Below are 17,989 nucleotides of genomic sequence, written 5' to 3'. Positions count from 1 at the left end.
GGGGGGGGCTATCCTCCTCTCACTATACCTTGGGCAGATCTTTGTCAGCCTCCTGGAAGAAATCACAAATGTTCAAAGTTCAGACTGCACATTTTAATACACTGATTCAAGTGGAAATACAGGACTTTGATACTATGTTTATTGGGTCGTGAGAACAGCATAGTAATAAGGCTTACCCCTTCCTGTCCCTTGGCGAGTTGCCGGCTGACGGCTTGTAGCAGCTGCTGCAGTTCTCTGACTGTTTGGTTCAGTCCTGCAGTCATCTTCTCTTTTCTGTCAATCTCCTCCTGTAAGAGACGGAGCAACTGGTTTAGAGTTCAATGTAACCACCTAATAACCATACATGCAAAGACAAAAACCACCAACTGTTACAGCACCCAAAATGCCCCAGACTCTCACTCTCTGTGATGAAAGACTGCTGTTCTCTATCAGGTCATCGGCGTTGTCCGCCACTTTGGAGAGCTCCCCCTGGATTAGATCAAGAGACTGCTGGGCCTGTGCGAAGGACCGGAAAGTTCCACTTGTTAACAATTTGGCCTGGAGTTGGACCCATATCAGAAGTTTAATAAAATATAAATAATTACCTTATACAAATCACCGGCCACCCTTTGCCTCTCGTTCTCTTCCACCTCCAGCTTGGACAGAGTCTCAGTGAGCTGGGTTTTCAGCTAGAATCAAAACAGACACTCAACACCAGTTCTGCAGCACACAACAGCCTCCCAATGGCACGTTTTCATTCATAATTGCATGAACACAAAGTCACTTATTAAAAACCTCCGGCCAACACGGTTTACATTTAATTCCTACATAAAAATGCTCAATATTTGCACAGATTTAACAGTTTTCACTTGTCCTACTTAGGATCAAACCAAAAATAGCACTGTGTAAAAGAGTACCAGTGGCTGCGTTGTTGGCATGTTGCTACAGGTACTGGTGAGAAGATGAATCATTATCCAGGAAGTCTAGTTTGAGTAATACATTTGTGTTTTGAGTCTTATCAGATGCCGTGACAATGAACAGCCGTTTATGATATTTTGATTATACAAATCTGGAAAGTTGTCATCACTGCAGTAATTTTTTCCTGTCTCCATGATTGAACAACAAACAATATGATTAAGGCGTCACTCACCTTACAAAGTAACCTGCCGGGAATGTACACTTGTACAAGTATACCCGATTGGCCAATGCATTGTTGCCAACAACGCAGCAATATGTATTATTTGTTTCTTTTTGCTGGAGCCCTAACTGAAGTTTATAAGGAAGTTGCATTTTTGAAAGTGCTAGTGTGGGTCTTATTGCAGCCAACAAATGTAAAAATTGACAGCTAACACCTAATGAAGACCACTGAAACATCTCCAGTAACATCATGTCAAGACAAAGACAATGAAACAAAACACAGACAAGCTTTGTATGAATGCAGAAAAGGGAAAGACAATGTGCAGTTCAAGGTGAGGAGTAAAAATTATAGCTGATGATGGACAAATGGAGCCTTTTTATTTTGCCCTCTGCAGAGGGAGCATAAAATTGACTAGTAAGCCATTTGTTAGATGGCAGTGAGGTGAAGTGGAGCGCAGAGAGAGAAAAGTTAGTCTTGTAAGTATCACTGCGTGTGAAGGCGAGTCATCATCCACAACCTGTAATTTTTGTTACAGTCCCAATTTGTCTCTTTCACATGACTCCATGTTTACAGAGGTTATAGATGATGACCCGCTATTGCAGAAGATGGGGAACCCCGTCCTGTGGCAGTCAGTGTAGAGCGACTGCTGAGTGCAATAGGGATAGGTTTAAAAAAAGGAGCTCTATCTCTAGAGGGTGAGCAACTCTTACCAAATTCAGCTCCTCATTCTGTCTGATAGCCTCTGTATATGAGCCATCAAGTCTGGTCTGCAATTCAGTCAACAGATCTTTGAGCTGAAATTAAGTTTGAAATGATGCGTTTAATGGGAGTCTGCGGGAGTCAGTCCAGGACAGCTCTACTAGCACACAGTCTACGTAGTGATATAAGCTGATCAGGCCATGAGGCATCTACAAAAAGTGGATCCCTCCTCACAATATTCAGCAGAGTCGTGTAGTGATAAATAAGGCACAGGATCCTGTTGTGCATGGCCATTACCAAAGGTCATCAATTAAGTTAGTCTGGTAAGTGGTGTAACTAAGTTATTGCTAGAGCTGACTATGTGAAGCATGTGTACCTTTTGTTTAACAATACTTCATGTTTGTGTTGTGTGAATTTGATTCAACCCCAAATAAACAATGTCCAGGATGTTGTGAAAAAAAAAAACAAACAAACATGAAAACAGAAACACACATGAATGTGTAAATCACACACAACGGAGCTCATCCTTTTGCCACAGGAGGATGAATGCTGTGACATGACTGAGGATCACAGGCAACATAGGGTGAACAAGTCCAGTTTCTGCTCACCTCTCTGACCTCCGTCACATAGGTGGCACTCTCACGCTCCGCCCTCTCCAACTCAGACTCCAAATGCTGCTTTTCTCTTCTCAGCTAAACACAAGACAAACACAAGTTAAAACCACAGCGTTTTGAGTTTGATGTACAATAAGTGTGAGAAGAAATGTGGGTGTTAATTTGAGGACCAACATTTTCCATATCTGCTCCATCAGTTAGTCTCTCAATCTCTTGCTCCATAGCTGTGACTTTCTGGCTCATCTAATGAAACAGAAAAAAAGAAGAATGATGAAAGAGCACACAGTGAACAATATATCACCTTAGTGATCTGGTATTTGACCTGCTCAACCTGAATACATACCTCTCTGAGCTCTCCCTGCGATACCTCCAGCTTCACCCTCCAGCGAGACTCCTCCTGCTCTACACTGCTCTGGAGGCGCTGCAGGATACCCTCCTGTGGATGCAGCAGGAATGACAGCTCAGTTTGGCAAGAGATATAGTAGCACTGCGCAACCCTGAATGTTACACAAAAACCTCATCTCACCGTCTCTGCCAAAACCTTCTTGTACGTCTCACAGTCTTTCTGTAGGATCCTTTGGGTTTCTTCAGCTTCTTTAAGCTTCTCAGCCAGTCCCTAGTAAGAGAATAGTATTTGTTGATACCCTCAATTTAAAGAAGGAATAATGTTCGACTTTACATTTCTACTTTATTTACCTCAGAGTCCCCTGTTGCAGGGGCGAACTGTGCAGCTGAGTTTTCTGCTACTGCCCTCTCAAATCTGTGGAGCCAATCCTGATGGTTCTAGGAGAAAAAAGTAAAGAGAAACGTCAGTGAAACATCACCACCAAGTGCGACAGCATAAAGAAGGGTATTCTAACACAATTTGCGTGGAGTTAAAAATCCAATACTGCCCATACCTGTTCAGTGGGCAGAGGCACATGGGGCAGTAGTCTGTGCAGAACATCTCGACACTCGGCCTGAGACATTGCCAGTGTTGTTTGGTTCTCCTACAAGGTGATGGGAGGGGGGAAAGTGGAAAACAAAACAAAAAAAAAAAACATACGGAAAGATTGAGCACCGATTGTTCAAATGATTTAGTCACTTCGAAGACAAGGTCCAGTGATCATGTGATCTGACATGACCACATCCTTTTCTTCTTCCTCATTTTAATCTGAATAATCCTGTTTTAAACCAGTCATCATCAATTCATCCATCAGGCTGCTCCAATCAATGTCACAGGAATGATTTATTTAGCATTTTAAATTATAACTGTAGGGCACAAGGATAAACACTGTCTCACTCCCACATCCAATTAGCCTAAGCAAACATCAGCATCTTTCAATAGGCCACATCTACACCAAGTGTCTGCAAGCGCAGATTCAGAGCATATCACAATCCTCCTTGATCCACAAGTATATCAATCTGCTTTTCATGAAACTGCACAAAGTACCTTGAAACTCTTCAATGAATAAAAAGGTAGCTATCAGTCCTCCTACAATAGGCCAGCATCATGCACTGTCACTCTGAGGCCTGAAGGGAGAACGTATGCCAGGCACTAGCCAGCTGGCACTCTAACCACTATTCACATTAACACACTGTGTCACAAGGCACTGAGACAGACGAGTGTGGAGTTGAATACAAGCAACCAGAATGCACTGACAGTACACAACAGCTGCCAAGGAACTCCCTGGCTCAGCTCTGAGAAGGTGCTTTCTACTGTACTCAGATGGCAGAAGAGCAGCTGCTGTGCTGATGGTTCAGCATGTACCCTTCCCTAATCTAGGGGGAGGACGGCCAAAATATACACGCGTCACTGCAACTGTTAATAGAACAGCTATCTGGTAACCCAATCTATGTCTACTCGAAGAGACCTGCAAGAAATATAGTGAAGATTTTGTTTAACATTTAGTTACACTCGATGAGATGTTTCAGCTGTGAATACAGAGCATTGAGAAACATTAGGACACTGCTGCATTTCCATGAAAAGTTTTGAATGATTATACATCCTTTAAAAAGAATAAATTGCATTGAAATCGAAATGAGTTCAACAGAATTTCATTGACTGATTAACTGGTGAAATTGACAGTATGGATGTCACAAAGCAGAATGGGAAAAACATGCTAGAAAATGAGTCACATGACAAAAAGACAGGAAGCTGCAAAATGATTACCATGAATCGCAATCTAATGATATCTAGTGAAATCATTTCTAGGTCACTGCACACTCATTTCCAAGCATCAGCCTGAGCTTTAGGCAGCGAGAAATCTTTTATTTTTCAGAGCTTCAAGCAAAAGTATATCTGCTGAAAAAAATAAAAAATATTTGTTAAGTTAATAAAGTCTGAGATTCCAGAGGGGAGTAGCGTAGTTCAACAGCTCAGCAGACAGCCAATTGAGAACTTAAGGCCAAAAACAAAGGGGAAGGGCGAGAGTGAGGTAAATGAGTATGCAGCTTTGTTCTGGATGATGGTGGAAAATAAATCTCACTGGGTCAATTATGGCAAAAACAGCATTTTTGGGGGGGATGCATCAGATTGGAACTAGAGTGAAACAGACTGAGGTGGGGTGTCGAACCTTGACAGTTTTGCTGAGTTTCCCTTGAAGCATGGACTCGGTGGCTGACAGAGCTTCCATTGCACTCCAGTTTTTCTCCCGAAGCTCCTGTTTTGGTCAGTTCCAGAGAGATACTACTTTCAGTTCAGCCTCAGGGAAAATGCATTCAGTGACCCTCAAATACAGACTTGTAGAGTAACAGAACAAACCGAACGCATTTCTCATTACAAAATGACTACACTCTGCTTTTCAGCCATACTCCAACTGCTAAAAATAAGTATGAGCAAATTGCCTCCAGAGTCCCAGTCTCACACCTCGTGTGGGTAAAATCAGCATGCACAGTACGCAAGATATGTATAGTAACAATGTTCTGTGAGTACCTTCTATTCAAATGAAAGTAATGCTGTCTAAAGACATACATAAGATACAAAAATGAAAAAACAAATTCCACATAAATAAGCTTTTCAAATCAATTATGCCTCTCAAAAATAAAAGGTAGGCGAGTTTCTAATGCTCTGAATCACTCACAAGCACAGACAAGCTTGCTGAAACAGTCATGGCCAACGGCAAGCATAACAAGAGTAGGCTGGAAGCCCTGTTATGCAATGCTCGGCTTAAGCAATCCAAATCAAAATAAACATCAGTACTGATGTGTAAAATCATGCAACAAACACAACCTTAGCTAAAGAAATCTTTCCATTTGGTTTTAAAATATCTGTTTAAAAAAGGACAAAAAGCAAAACAAGTGAGACTAAGTGGCACTGGACAACAGGGAGTATGGATGTATGCAGTGTATAACTCCAGTGTGACGGGAGTGTTTTGTGGTACCACACAAAGGAGGGATGATGTCTCACAGGGCTTGACCAGAGCAGTCACTGGTATTATATAGTTCAGGTCATCACTGCAGGAAACCTACATTGTTCTTCTTCCTATGAAGCTCCAGGGAGTCCCTCAGCTCAGCCAGCTCACCCTGCAGATCTGAGACCTGCTTCTCCTTCTCTGACAACCTGCTAGGTGACAACATAACCACTTGTTATGAACATGATTGTGTAGTTAAGTATCCTTTAAACCAATCATGTTTAAAAAATATTATGTTATGATATTGGCATCCCACATTACTCACGCTGCAAGAAGCTCTGGGCTTGGCACTGCTGTGTGTGACTGCTATTTGAGGAGGGGGGAAAAACACTCAATTTAATCTAGGACTGAATGAGAATTTTACAAAAGACTGAAAGATCAAAATTTAGGAACAATTCAAACGTTGACAGTTCTACCTGCAAAATCACATTCTTAATCAGGAGTACATTTCCTCCAACTAAATTTGTTCTTTTATGCTTAAAAAATCTTTCATAGTTGGGCAAATCTTCCTGATATAAGCAATAAATGTGTCACTCTTGGACTTTGTAGCGAGCATTTTTTTGAAACACTTCCTCACCTGTTGCTGTATCTGCTCCATCTTCTCACTCATGTGCTTAGTCCGTGCCTCCAGCTCAGCCTGCAGCATCTGGATCTCCTGGTCCTTCGCCACTAGCCTGTGGGTCAGATTTGCTCATCATTAGTCCATTTTGAAAGGGCTACCCTGGAGGACTGCAAGGTGATCTGTTGTGTTAACTCACTGAGCCTGGAGTTCTTGGAGCTGGGTACCAAAACTGGTCAGCTCTTCTGGGGTCTCCTTCTGCCTCAGCTGTTCCATGTCTGCCTGCAGGGCAAACAACTGCTGCTGCAGAGACTGAGAGACAAAAACGGCTTTAGACAAGAGTTCAAAGTAGGACACAACAACACAAACAATAAGAACAGTATTTGTGGTTTCCTGAAATGTGCAAACCCAGTATTTCAGTGATACAGAACAGCCCACACCTCAACGGTCTTCTCTCTGGCGGAGCTGCTGTCTTGTGCTGCCTGTAGACTTTCCTCCATTGATTTTAGCTTCACATCTTTCTCTTGGATCCTACAAAGCACAGTGAGACAAGGGTTCATTACACACAACTGTTTCAATTCACACAGAATCTGCCGATATTTGCATATATAATGATGGCCACTACAAGGACACATTTAACAATGCACAGCCACTGGTGCCAGCAAAAATCCGATAAAAGTTTTTATTACTATCAAGAGTGTGCCTAGGGAGTGTCCTGGAGTGCCAGGAGGGATTAGTTTTGATATGGTATTATTACAGAATGTAGTAACCTATGCTTTCAAAACATATAATTATTACTTGCATCAGCTCCATTTCATCTCAGCCAGTTTGCGAAGCTGCTGCCGCTGAATGATTAGAGTTGTTGACACTAGATTTAGATATTTTTATCTACATGTGTGTTGCGTTTTTGTGTGTTGTGGACAGTGGTGGGTGAACATAAAACTTTGTACTAATATATTATCATGATGATTCATACACACTAGTGTCAATTTGATTGATCTTACTTGCTCTGGAGTTCCTCCACTATTGACTCTGATGAGGCCTGTGATTCGGATGAAAGGAAATGTAAAACAAATCAATTTGAAATAAAGTGCAAAACTCAAGAAATCCATTTTAATACACATTTTAGAACAGCTCACCTGTTCTACTGTCTTTTTCTGAAGGCCCTCTACTTCTCGTTTTAGTGCCTCGTTCTCTTCTCTTACAGCCTACATCAGGGAAAAAAATGAATTAAAGACTTTTTTCCATCAGGGGTTTTGATTACAAAGCAGGCAGTGAAACGCAGAGTCACTTAAGAGGATGCTGATGTCAGTCAAATGTGGATCTGTGTGTGAGCCAGCTTGTTTCAAGATTTGCTACCGTTGGCTGGTCCTTTTTCATCCCACAGAAAACAGATACCTTGAGCTCTTCCTCCTTGTTGGCCACTTCAATCAGCCCCTTCTCCAGGAGGCTCTCTACGGTTTTCATGTTCTCCTCCTTCTCCCGGACACTGGGTAGGAGGCAATGTTTTATAAAAGGTCATTATCAGTAACAAAACTAACCAGCTAGTATATTCAAAATATGTTCCACTTTACACACACACACCTCTTCTGGAACTGGTCCAAAGCCAGCTGGGAAGCAGTCTGCATGGGGAGAGGCAAATAGACAGAGAGGGTGTGTGTCAAACAGAATAAACTAATTTGAATCTTCTATATAGATATACAGTATGTATAGTCAAGGTACATAGCTAACCTGATCAGAAATCTGTGCCTGCAGATTCTGAACCTCTGCCTTCAGTGACATGTTCTCATTATGTAAGGCCTGTGGAGGAGAGAACACAGAGGCAGGAGGGAGAGTCAACATTTATTATGCCAAGACAATACAGGATTTGACAGACTGTGAAACAGTTTGAACAATGACAGAGCACGCAATTCAGTCTTTTGTTTATGAAACCATGAAATAAATGATATCAATTTGGCATCTGTAAATGTGCATCAACATGCCCTCTTTCCAGCAGGGCGGTGTACATGGTTTTCAATCCATACTCCTGTTCAGCACAGTGAGAGGCCTGGAACATTTTCACCAAATTCCAGCAGACTAATGAACCAATGCAATGTTAGTATAAGAAGCTATAGATGAAACGCTCTTGTGACTATACCTGCATGTTAGTTTCTCTACTGGCCCCACTGCTCCTCTCAGCATTTAGAGAATCCTCCAAACTCTTCCTCTGCAACTCCTTTTCAGCCAGTCTGGACAGAGCAGGGGGATAATTTGGAGAACACATGAAAAAAAAAAAAAAAAAACATAGCACACTACAATAAATGCAATCATTATATCTGAAAAGGGAACAGTTTTTCTTACAGCTTCTGTAGCTCCTCAATGTGGGAGACATGGGTGACCTAAATGAGAAGAAAAGATCTCATTAGTCTACCCAGTTATGGAGGTGGGCATCTTATTCTGACTTAACATTTGATAACTGAGGTTGAACAATATACCTGTGAAGAAATCTGGGCTTGCAGGCTCTCATTCTGGACTTGTAGTGTCTCACTCTGGACCTGAAGACCTTTGTTTTCATTCATAAGTTCCTGTTAAAAATAGACTGCGTTAGTGAATACAAGAAGTCAGTGTTGCTCTGCTTCATAGAGAAATTCACTCTTCAGAGAACTAAAATGCATTTGAAGAATCCATCAGTGTTATACAATGTGACTCTCAATCCAGCTCCATTCAATAAAAGTCTGAATAAGACGATTAAATACATTGAATTAAGCAAAAACGTAATGGAAATTTTAATGATGATTTTGAGTATGTGATGTTGTGGTGGCTCACCTGAACCTGGGCCTGCAGTGAGTCGTCAGGCATACTGTGCTTGGACATCTCCATAAGCTCCATCACTCTCTGCTCCACCCGCTCCTTGGAGACCATGGCTTCAGTCAAGCTGCTGTGTAGGGTCTGAATCTCCTTGTTCTTGCTGTTCATCTCTGTCTCGGCTGCCAACAGCTGGCTGTGGAGCTCTACACAGGCACACACAGACACATGTTGCTGAATGAAACCTGACCCTTTTTCAGAAGGTCACATTTTTAGTGTGATCTCATGTTTTATCACCTTGGTTAGAGGCCTGAAGCTTCTCTCTTTCAGCGTTGACATTGTGGAGGAAGTTCTGCAGTTCTTCCCAGCGACGCTTAGAATCCTGCAGCTGGGCCTTGAGATCCAGAGAGATGTGCAATTTATTGAACACTTTACTCCCACTCATTATACTAGCGCACAAGTGCTTATAAAATATTAGCGCAAGTGGCTTAAAGGGAATTTGAACCCTAAGCCTGGTAGTGTTAGACCCACACTGGACTTGTTGAAGTACTGAGATAACAAATTACATCTTCAATAACAGGTCATGGATGGAGTCTGATTTGTATAAAGGCCACCAGAATTTCAACAAGCCTGTGATTCCCTAGTCATTTTTTTTTATCCGAAAGACTTCAAACACAGCTTGATGTCTGTCTAAGTGAATGATAAGTTTAAATTGCAAAATATCTTGTGGATATCGTTTCATTGACTTTTCAAGGCTGGGCAACTCTCAACTCTTGGCATTCCTCTCATGTTCTTTGCCGAGACTCATCTGTGTCGAGCCAGCAACTTAAGATTTCCATCTTTGATCACGGTCATTGAAAAGACAGGAAAGCCTGATCTGGGTGTCTAGCAGGAAAGTGTTGTTTATACACAGCACAAAGCCTCAAACATTCCAGCTTCCAAAGCCAACACAATCCTCTCACCCTCCCCAGGACTTCCACTACAACCTCCTCCCATTTCCCTGGTAAGAGTGCCACACCCGCTAACCAGATTTGAAGCTGTGTGATATGCCCAGGTTTTGCAGCACAGTTCATTTTTGTCAAGGCTGAGGAAACTGAAGCAGAGGCTAAATAAACACATTGTACATATGGATTAGCGTACCTCCAGCTGGGACACGTTCTGCTTGTAGCTGACCTCCAGTGACTTCCTCTGGTGCTCCTCCTGCTGCAGCTTGCTGTTGTTGTCTGCCAGCTCTTTCATCAGACCGGCGTACTCAGAACGTAGCTTGTTGAGCTCCGCTGAATTCCTATCAAATAACACACACAAATACAAGCATAGAAGGCTGTTGTGAAAATAGTTGATGGGGTTTTATTGGAAGAAGTTGTTGATGAATGAGATTACAAATAGTCTGTAAAGGGCATTTTAACATTGTGTTACATGCAGATGGATATGTTAGGATAGGAAGTCTGATCTAATGTAGTTAATGTATTGTGGCACTGACTTGCTCTCCATCTGGTTGGTGGCAGAGCTGACTGCGTCCCTCAGGATGCCGTTCTCCTGCTGCAGTCGAGTGATCTGGCTTTCCAGCTGCTCCCTCACCTGCTGGAACTACACATAAACAGTAAGATTCAGTCTCCATGCAAAGAAGAACACTGAAAGGTACATATGCCTTCACAATTTATTTATTTATTTTTTAAACAATTGAATTCATCTCAGTACTAACAAATCAAAACCCTCACCTTTATCTGCATGGTCTGGAGCTCCTGGTAGGTGCTCTGTGTCTTGGCCTGCATGCTCCCCATCTCTTTCTCCATGGCTGCACGTTGCTCCCTCATCATGGCTTCCACGCGTCCTGTCTTTTGCTTCTCCACCTGAAGCTCCTGCAGCACACAGCCAACATAGCATGTAAGCACTTTACTGTAAGCAAGAGAATGATTACTGATGTATGAAAAATAAGCTTGAAAATAAATCATTAATCATATTGTGCACTTAATTAGGTAGAACATAGAAATGTAGACCTGGCTGAGCTGTTTCACTTTGTCCTTGGCAATGGAGGCCTCCTCCTGAAGAGTTGTCAGGAGCCGTTCTCGTTCCTGGGCAGCTGGGTCAGGCCTGGCTGCAGACTGGTGGTGAGAGACAGACAATTCAAAATGCAGGCATTGCATATCCAACTACAAATACCAGGTCTCCTGCCAAATGTAAATAGTGTGAAATGCCACTTGTCACAAACACCTAATTCAAATTTGTCTTATTCATCGCTCACTTTGTGCCAGGCATCCAAGGCATTAGGACTCTTCTCTCGGAGGAGGGCCATCACACTGACAGCCTCGGCTTCTGACAGAGCCAGGCTGGACAGACCAGACAGCAGCTCCTTCAGCTTCACCTCTGTGTTCTCTGTTGAGAACACACAATAGATAGAAGATGGAGTTTTGCAGATTATTATTTGGCTGGACCGTAGATTTGGGACTGAAAAAAAGAGCAAAGGACTGTATCAGAATTGTCTTTCCCTCTTACCTTTGTCAGTCTCATTCTTCTGTTTCTTGCCAGACCCTTTGGACGGTACATCGTCGTTGTGAGCTGCCTGGTGGTTGGCAGAAGCTGCAGAGTCAGCCAGAACATGGCCTTCATCTACTGGATTTGAGAAAAACTGGTCGGTTACAAAGTGAAAAGTCCAGGCATCAGTTTGAGCACATGTTCTGAGATTTTAAAGATATTGATGGGACCACTATGTTATCATTACCAGGCTCCGTCTTTTGCTTCTTAGCAGAGTTCTTCTTCTTGCCAGTGGTAACACTTGGGGCTGCACCATCCAGAACTTTGATTTCAGCTACAAGGGGAGCGTCCTTCTTCACTGGTGCTGGAGCCTGCTCCTGTTTAACCTCTGGCTGCTGGTCATCCACTGGAAAATCAAGGGGGGAATACTGTCAGTGTCAACCAGTCTGCCTCGACACTGATGAAAACACCAAATAGCCTACTGGGATAAACTTGTAAAACTAATGATGCAGCTACTACAGCTAATTTTGAACCTCACATTTTGCCAGTTAAAGTCACTGTAACTTCATAAGAGTATTTAGCAATTTTCATGTTTTCCAAAAAAACAGACCAACACAAGACTTAAACTTGTTGTCTTTGATACTCACCAGGCTCTGCTTTTTGTTTTTTCTTCTCCTTCTTCTTCCCAGAGACCTGGGGAGGTGTCTGAGCCTGAACAGGAGCCTGAGCAGCTTGGACCTGGACCTGAACCTCAAGTTGGGGAGAGGGTGGACTGGACTGTTTGCTTGCAGCCAGAGGTGGCTCTGCCTTGCGGTTGACTGGCTTGGAGCCGTTCACTTCTGGCCCCTCGGAGGGGGGAGCTGTAGCTACAGCAGCAGTAGCAGCGGCAGCAGCAGCAGCAGCGGCAGCAGTGGCGGCGGCAGCAGCCGCTGCTACGGCAGCAGCCTTGGCAGCCTTTTTCTCCTTCTTCTTTCTCTCCCTCAGACCAGCAGGAGCCTCGGTTGACAACGGAACAGGCACATAAGAAGTCGGTATTGGTGGAGCAGGATCTGGTGTAGCCACAGGTACAGGTTCCTCCTCTACTTCCAGAGTGGAACTGTTGGCACCATCAGCCATATCAAAGTCCCGCAAATCCTCTTCCGACTCTCCTCCACCTCCTCCACCTCCACCACCTCCACCACCGCTGGCACTCTCCTTCTTCTTGCTCTTCTTCTTTTCATTCTTCTTACGCGTGTCTGGCTTGGATGGTGGTAACTTGAGGTCACGTTTCTGCCTGGCCAGCACCTCATCATAGGAGGTTTCCTTCATGAAGAGCCAGAAGAAGAGGAACATGAGGGCAATGACCAGGGAAGGGGCCAGGATGAGCAGGTACTGAGAGTCGTAGATATCCACAGCCATTCTGAATAAAAGGAGAAAGACACAGGAAAAAAAAACACATTACACAAACTCTGTGTGTGAGATTATGGTAACAGTTTTCTACCAGCAAAGGTAAATGCCAAAGGCTACTCAAATCCATAGATCACAAGAGCTCATAGACTGATGTACATGAATCTTTGATTTCATCTTGCTGCACTTGCCTGGGCTCGTGAGAAAACATTATTTGCATTTCAGCTACTGCTACTAGCCAGAAGGGCTAGTCTGCCATGTGTGAACTGGCGAAAGTATGAGACACTGGGCAGTGGGGGTGTTTGTACATCAATAGTACTCAAAAGTCCTCTCTTAGTGATATGATCCAATTAGACAACACTACCCCTGCTACACAGCTTAACATCCTCTTTACCTTCATATAAACAGGTTCATTGAGAATATGACGCAACTACTTGAAATGTGGCATGTAAGAGCCAGACAGAAAAAAGGATAACAGCCATCTACTTCACTCACATTGGCTTAAAAAGGTTACAAAATAGGTCAAGAACATCAGAGACAACTAGGCTAAAAAGAAGATGGCTCACTGTCTCATTTAGTCACTTCCCTCCTTCAACCCCCACAAGGACGACATGGTGGTATTCTAAACTCATATGAGGATGAGTTTGCAAGAGGCAAAAATACACCCACATGCAAGTGTCACCCGCTGAGGTCTGTTGCAGCTGCAGTTTGGCCCCTGCCTGCTTCAAGCCAAGGGAGAAAAAGGTTCTTCTTCCACTACAGGCAAATTTGACAGTCAAGACGTCCTGCGATTTCATCAGTTTAGCATCTGCCAAAGATATTCTTAGGAATTATGTGTTGTCTCCTCAAGGCTACAGAGTAAGAATGAACTAGAATGGGATTGATGTTGATAAAGCAGTAATAATTTAAGACAAAACACATCCACTAGAAGCCAATATATAACAAAACCAACTACTGAGCATTAGTAGTCTCCAATGATTAGCTTTTTGTTGGCATAAACAATACTGAAGAAATGCCTGCATAATGGCTTTAAGAGGAGGAGGACTTATTTGCCATAGCAACGGTAACCTATGTATTTACATATGTTTAATCACTTGACGCAGTGTCTCAGCCAAGCAATGTGATTAGTCAAAGAAATATTCCAAACCTGCCAAAAATTTCAACAAAAAATACATCAAATTTGTATGGCAGCTGTTGGAATATGCATGAAATTCACAGATTATTCCTATTTTCTCTTTTTTTGATTAAACATTTTTCTGTTTATTCCACATGGTTTCTCCCTCAATGCCATGTTTGACATGGCAAGCACTGAACTGGTTCTACAATTTTTTAAGAGGCAGAATCAACAATACTGGACCTGGACAGTATTACAATCTTGCACACAGCAATGCCTTGTGCAAATGTATGCACTTATTACAAAAATAAAAACCACTGTGTTTTGAAAACGGGGACAAGTTAATCCCTAGGTGACGACAGCAGCATTGTGTTGTCAACAATACAGAGTGGCAGCGACAGTGAGTGACCTGGAGTGCTGCACAATCCCACCCTATACCCAAGATCTGTGCCAGTAATGTAGCGTAGGAGTCACCGTCGTAGAGCAGACCTCTTTAGTAATTTGGATTAAAGTAATTTGGATTAAGGAGATTTCCCATGATAATACATTTAAGAATAACTTTCCACTGCAGGGTTTCCTGAGGACTGACAGGCTTAGGCTATAGTATAATGTTGACTCTGTTTCACTCCCAAGTCCAAGACCTACATCTTCCAAAACACACAAAAAATATACCAGGAAGGTATTTGTTTAATATTTGACTCATCATTTATTGAAAAATTATTCTACCCTTCAAGACAAAGCTCTTATTCTGAGCATAAACTGAAAGGTCCTTGTTATATAACATTTTTGAAACTATTCTTTTAACAATTTTCATTATATAACATTTCTGAAGAGCGCATGGTGCAAACTCTGCACACAGTCAAAAACCCATACCTTGAGTTGAAAACATTAGCCTTTGGTTGATAGTTTTTTATTATCAGATTGTCTCCTGTATAGTCTTCTAACCTGTGACCTCATTAGAAGACAGGCCATTCATATTGGACAGCCTAATGTCAGTACAGAAACCACACACTAAGTCTAATAAGCAGCACGCAAAGACCAAAAAAGCCTTTCAGTGTATTTGACTGTATAAAACCAGCACATAATCTTGCTAGGCCTCTTTGCAAGTTTTAGAAAACAGGACCAAAGACATAAATCTATAGTACAGTATGTACTAAATACACAACATGAATTAACTGGGTAATAAGGTTCAATTGCTAAATATCAGTGGTTAACAATTGAGGAAATTCTCTTTATGTTACAATAACTGTATGTTCCAGGAAACTCCCATGTCAGACCAAATGAGGCTGTTAAATAACTCTTAAAGCAACATCGCCTCTTGGCTTATAAAGAATGGGTGGAGTAAGCAGAGTAAAAATTTGAAACCTGCTTGCTTTCTTTCAGTCCATGGTCTCAGAGTGGAAGGTGTGCGAGTTTCCTTGTGCAGCCTGAGTCTTGTCCCAGCATCAAAATGAGCCCGGAGGACAAAGCCCTCTCGGGCTGTTAGCTCCCCGGAATCTAGCCACTTGGCTGGCCAGGCATCCTGATTTGGCAGGCATGGACACAGAGGGAACTCCTGATAATTATCAGGCCCAAAAAGCAGCGCAGACAGTACTTGAAAACTAGGCCATGCATCATTCTACACTTAAAACTCTTCACTCTACTTCTAAATGTAGCCATGATACACACTTTGGTATCAAATGATAATATTTGTTCATAACCAAGAGTATAACTTCCTGAAAGTGTAAGGGTCATCTAACCTGCAGTTTGTTACTGTACTTCTGTAACAAATCAATTTTAGGCACAATTCCACACCGGAAAAAAAAAAAATCTATAGAAGCTATACTGACAGTCACTCCATCCCCTTGTATTAATACTGGAACCGCTTTCAGATGATGGAACATCTCTTACTATCTAACAGCAGCACCTCTTATCCAAGAGGTTTTCGTGATTGCAGGCAATTAAAAATAAACTAGAGTAATGGGCCTGAATAATTAAAACTGTAAGGATAACAAACTGATACTTCCCCTTTATCAGTATTCAAGTTATAAACCAATCTGAAAGTAGCATAGTACACTGTAGGGCATTGGCACCTGATTGTATTGGAAGACACTAACAACTACGTGTTACTCGTCTGAAATACTCCGCTCCTCCTGGTGAGGCTGTAACAAGGAAACATTAATCAAGCAAAACATGACGCCCTAGATAAGAGCTTATCTACAGATAGACCTCAAGGAAATGGGCAATGCCAACAAGACAGAACTGACACCGCGCCACACAAGAGAGGAGAAGCTCAGGAATACATTTATGTATAAACCAACATTTCTTTAAGTGGTTCTGAGGTGTCTTTGAGGGATTTCCAAGGATTTCCGGGACTTTAGTTCAGAGTTCACTTAGCATTAGCAGTCAGTTCGACAAACTGAACTAGATAGATCTACAAGTCATAGAGACACAGTGGGAATTATAAAGTCATATATTTAGTTTCTACTTCATTTTCAGTAACAAAAATAAGAAATAACACTTCAAGTGTCTTTGGGATAGGCTGATATCCAGCAAGTCACTTCACCATTCAACAAGGGTAGTTCAATAAGGTTGAGTACTAAATGTCCCAGCATGCTAGGTCATGTCTAATCGTCGGCCATGTATAGACTACTGAACCGAGATACGCAATGACAGCTGTTCTTACACCAAGAAAAGACTGCTTGTAGATACATCCTATAATCACAGAAAATATCGGAGCTGATCTAATCTTCCTAGCTAAGTTAGCAGAGCTAGCGCTTCTTAGTCACACGTTATGATCAAACCAATCATGAAAGCGAAAGAAGACAGACACATGTCGACGGGAAGCTCACCCCACCAACATGACTAGCAAAAAATGTTCAAGAGGGAGGGCTCAACAATGGCGTGGACATGGCTATAAGTAGTTGCTATAATAAATTCACACAGGAAAAGGCTTGTCGCCACTCAAGTTCGTGTCTGAGTGGCTACTGCTCAACACTATGAATGAGCTAGCTAACATAAACGCTAGCCAACTAACGTGAGCCGGCCAATCCAATTATTAGTGCGGAAGTCTTGGGTGATAAAAGTGACCCACAAAAATGTTAACAGGGGCGAACAAGTTTGTTTCTCTTTCACAAACCTTCAACCCGTCTGGAGGCGTGGACATCTGCCCCCACGGGCCTCGTCTTGCTGGTGACCCAGCCTCCCCCTCTCCTAAAATCTCTGACCCGGTCTACTGCTCCACTCTTCCGTGTAAGTCCTAAGGGCCGTTCCCAGGCCTGGGTAAAGAGCTTAGCTACGCTAAGACCGACATGAACGGCTTTCTGATAAGAAATAAACATAAGGTCGGTGAAAACGGCTCCTCAAAACATACCTGTAGCTTCAGTTAGCTGTTCCCTTAGCTAGTGGTGAAATGGCGTTGTTCTGCGTTGACTCCGGCAGACTCCTGACTTCCCAGGGCAGCTCCAGCCTGGCTTTCTCCTGCGCTATCCGTCAGACTATCTGCTGTTTCTGGTTCGCGGGGGCGGGTCATACTCAGGTTGCTGGGGTACACTTGTTTTGTCACTCGAGGCACACCGACCCGAGCCGTATTCACAAAACACACAATGAGAGATAGCCCCGCCTTTTCGAGATGTCCTTGGTTTAGAAATCCTACGACAGACAAAAGCAATCAGGGGAGTGGTCATTGCACTTCCCCAAAGCCTGTAGACACATGAGTACATGAAACTTTAATATTTCTATGGGGACTTCCCGTATATTTGTGGTGTTTAGTGTTTAACTGCACTTCTAATATGTTTTTTAAAAAATCTCTTTTAGGACAGGATTTCTTCATCGCTTAGACGTATATTCTGATACCATTAACATTTCATTTCT

The 17,989-nt window shown here is 42.6% G+C and overlaps 1 protein-coding gene across 8 annotated transcripts in view; it reads right to left on the bottom strand.

Moving 5' to 3' along the window:
• ktn1 (kinectin 1) overlaps positions 1-17,940 on the bottom strand; it is an 18,980-nt gene extending 1,040 nt beyond the window's left edge. Inside the window, exons 1-36 of one of the 8 annotated variants that reach the window (XM_023417236.2) lie at positions 17,490-17,940; positions 12,285-13,036; positions 11,885-12,043; positions 11,659-11,775; positions 11,408-11,538; positions 11,163-11,267; positions 10,884-11,024; positions 10,646-10,752; positions 10,306-10,450; positions 9,463-9,559; positions 9,187-9,371; positions 8,856-8,945; positions 8,722-8,759; positions 8,519-8,609; positions 8,113-8,181; positions 7,966-8,003; positions 7,780-7,870; positions 7,521-7,589; positions 7,386-7,423; positions 6,822-6,912; positions 6,581-6,693; positions 6,400-6,496; positions 6,088-6,128; positions 5,881-5,974; positions 4,986-5,072; positions 3,330-3,419; positions 3,127-3,213; positions 2,957-3,046; positions 2,774-2,866; positions 2,605-2,673; positions 2,425-2,508; positions 1,828-1,911; positions 585-668; positions 400-495; positions 177-287; positions 3-52 (exon numbers count right to left, since the gene is read on the bottom strand). In XM_023417236.2, coding sequence (XP_023273004.1) covers positions 23-52; positions 177-287; positions 400-495; positions 585-668; positions 1,828-1,911; positions 2,425-2,508; positions 2,605-2,673; positions 2,774-2,866; positions 2,957-3,046; positions 3,127-3,213; positions 3,330-3,419; positions 4,986-5,072; positions 5,881-5,974; positions 6,088-6,128; positions 6,400-6,496; positions 6,581-6,693; positions 6,822-6,912; positions 7,386-7,423; positions 7,521-7,589; positions 7,780-7,870; positions 7,966-8,003; positions 8,113-8,181; positions 8,519-8,609; positions 8,722-8,759; positions 8,856-8,945; positions 9,187-9,371; positions 9,463-9,559; positions 10,306-10,450; positions 10,646-10,752; positions 10,884-11,024; positions 11,163-11,267; positions 11,408-11,538; positions 11,659-11,775; positions 11,885-12,043; positions 12,285-13,035 — 3,903 coding nt within the window. In that variant the 5' untranslated portion in view covers position 13,036; positions 17,490-17,940 and the 3' untranslated portion in view covers positions 3-22. The remainder of the gene's footprint in view (positions 1-2; positions 53-176; positions 288-399; positions 496-584; positions 669-1,827; positions 1,912-2,424; positions 2,509-2,604; positions 2,674-2,773; positions 2,867-2,956; positions 3,047-3,126; positions 3,214-3,329; positions 3,420-4,985; positions 5,073-5,880; positions 5,975-6,087; positions 6,129-6,399; positions 6,497-6,580; positions 6,694-6,821; positions 6,913-7,385; positions 7,424-7,520; positions 7,590-7,779; positions 7,871-7,965; positions 8,004-8,112; positions 8,182-8,518; positions 8,610-8,721; positions 8,760-8,855; positions 8,946-9,186; positions 9,372-9,462; positions 9,560-10,305; positions 10,451-10,645; positions 10,753-10,883; positions 11,025-11,162; positions 11,268-11,407; positions 11,539-11,658; positions 11,776-11,884; positions 12,044-12,284; positions 13,037-17,489) is intronic. The other 7 variants (XM_023417237.2, XM_023417239.2, XM_023417240.2 and 4 more) reach the window with 7 other exon arrangements.
• Positions 17,941-17,989: the final 49 nt, after the last annotated feature.

This window comes from Seriola lalandi, unplaced genomic scaffold, assembly GCF_002814215.2.
Source record: "Seriola lalandi dorsalis isolate HSWRI2012SDOR001 ecotype SW California unplaced genomic scaffold, Sedor1 jcf7180002054573, whole genome shotgun sequence".
NCBI lineage: Eukaryota > Metazoa > Chordata > Actinopteri > Carangiformes > Carangidae > Seriola > Seriola lalandi.
Note: the sequence above shows the minus strand (reverse complement) of the source record. Positions and strands in the feature narration are given on the sequence as shown.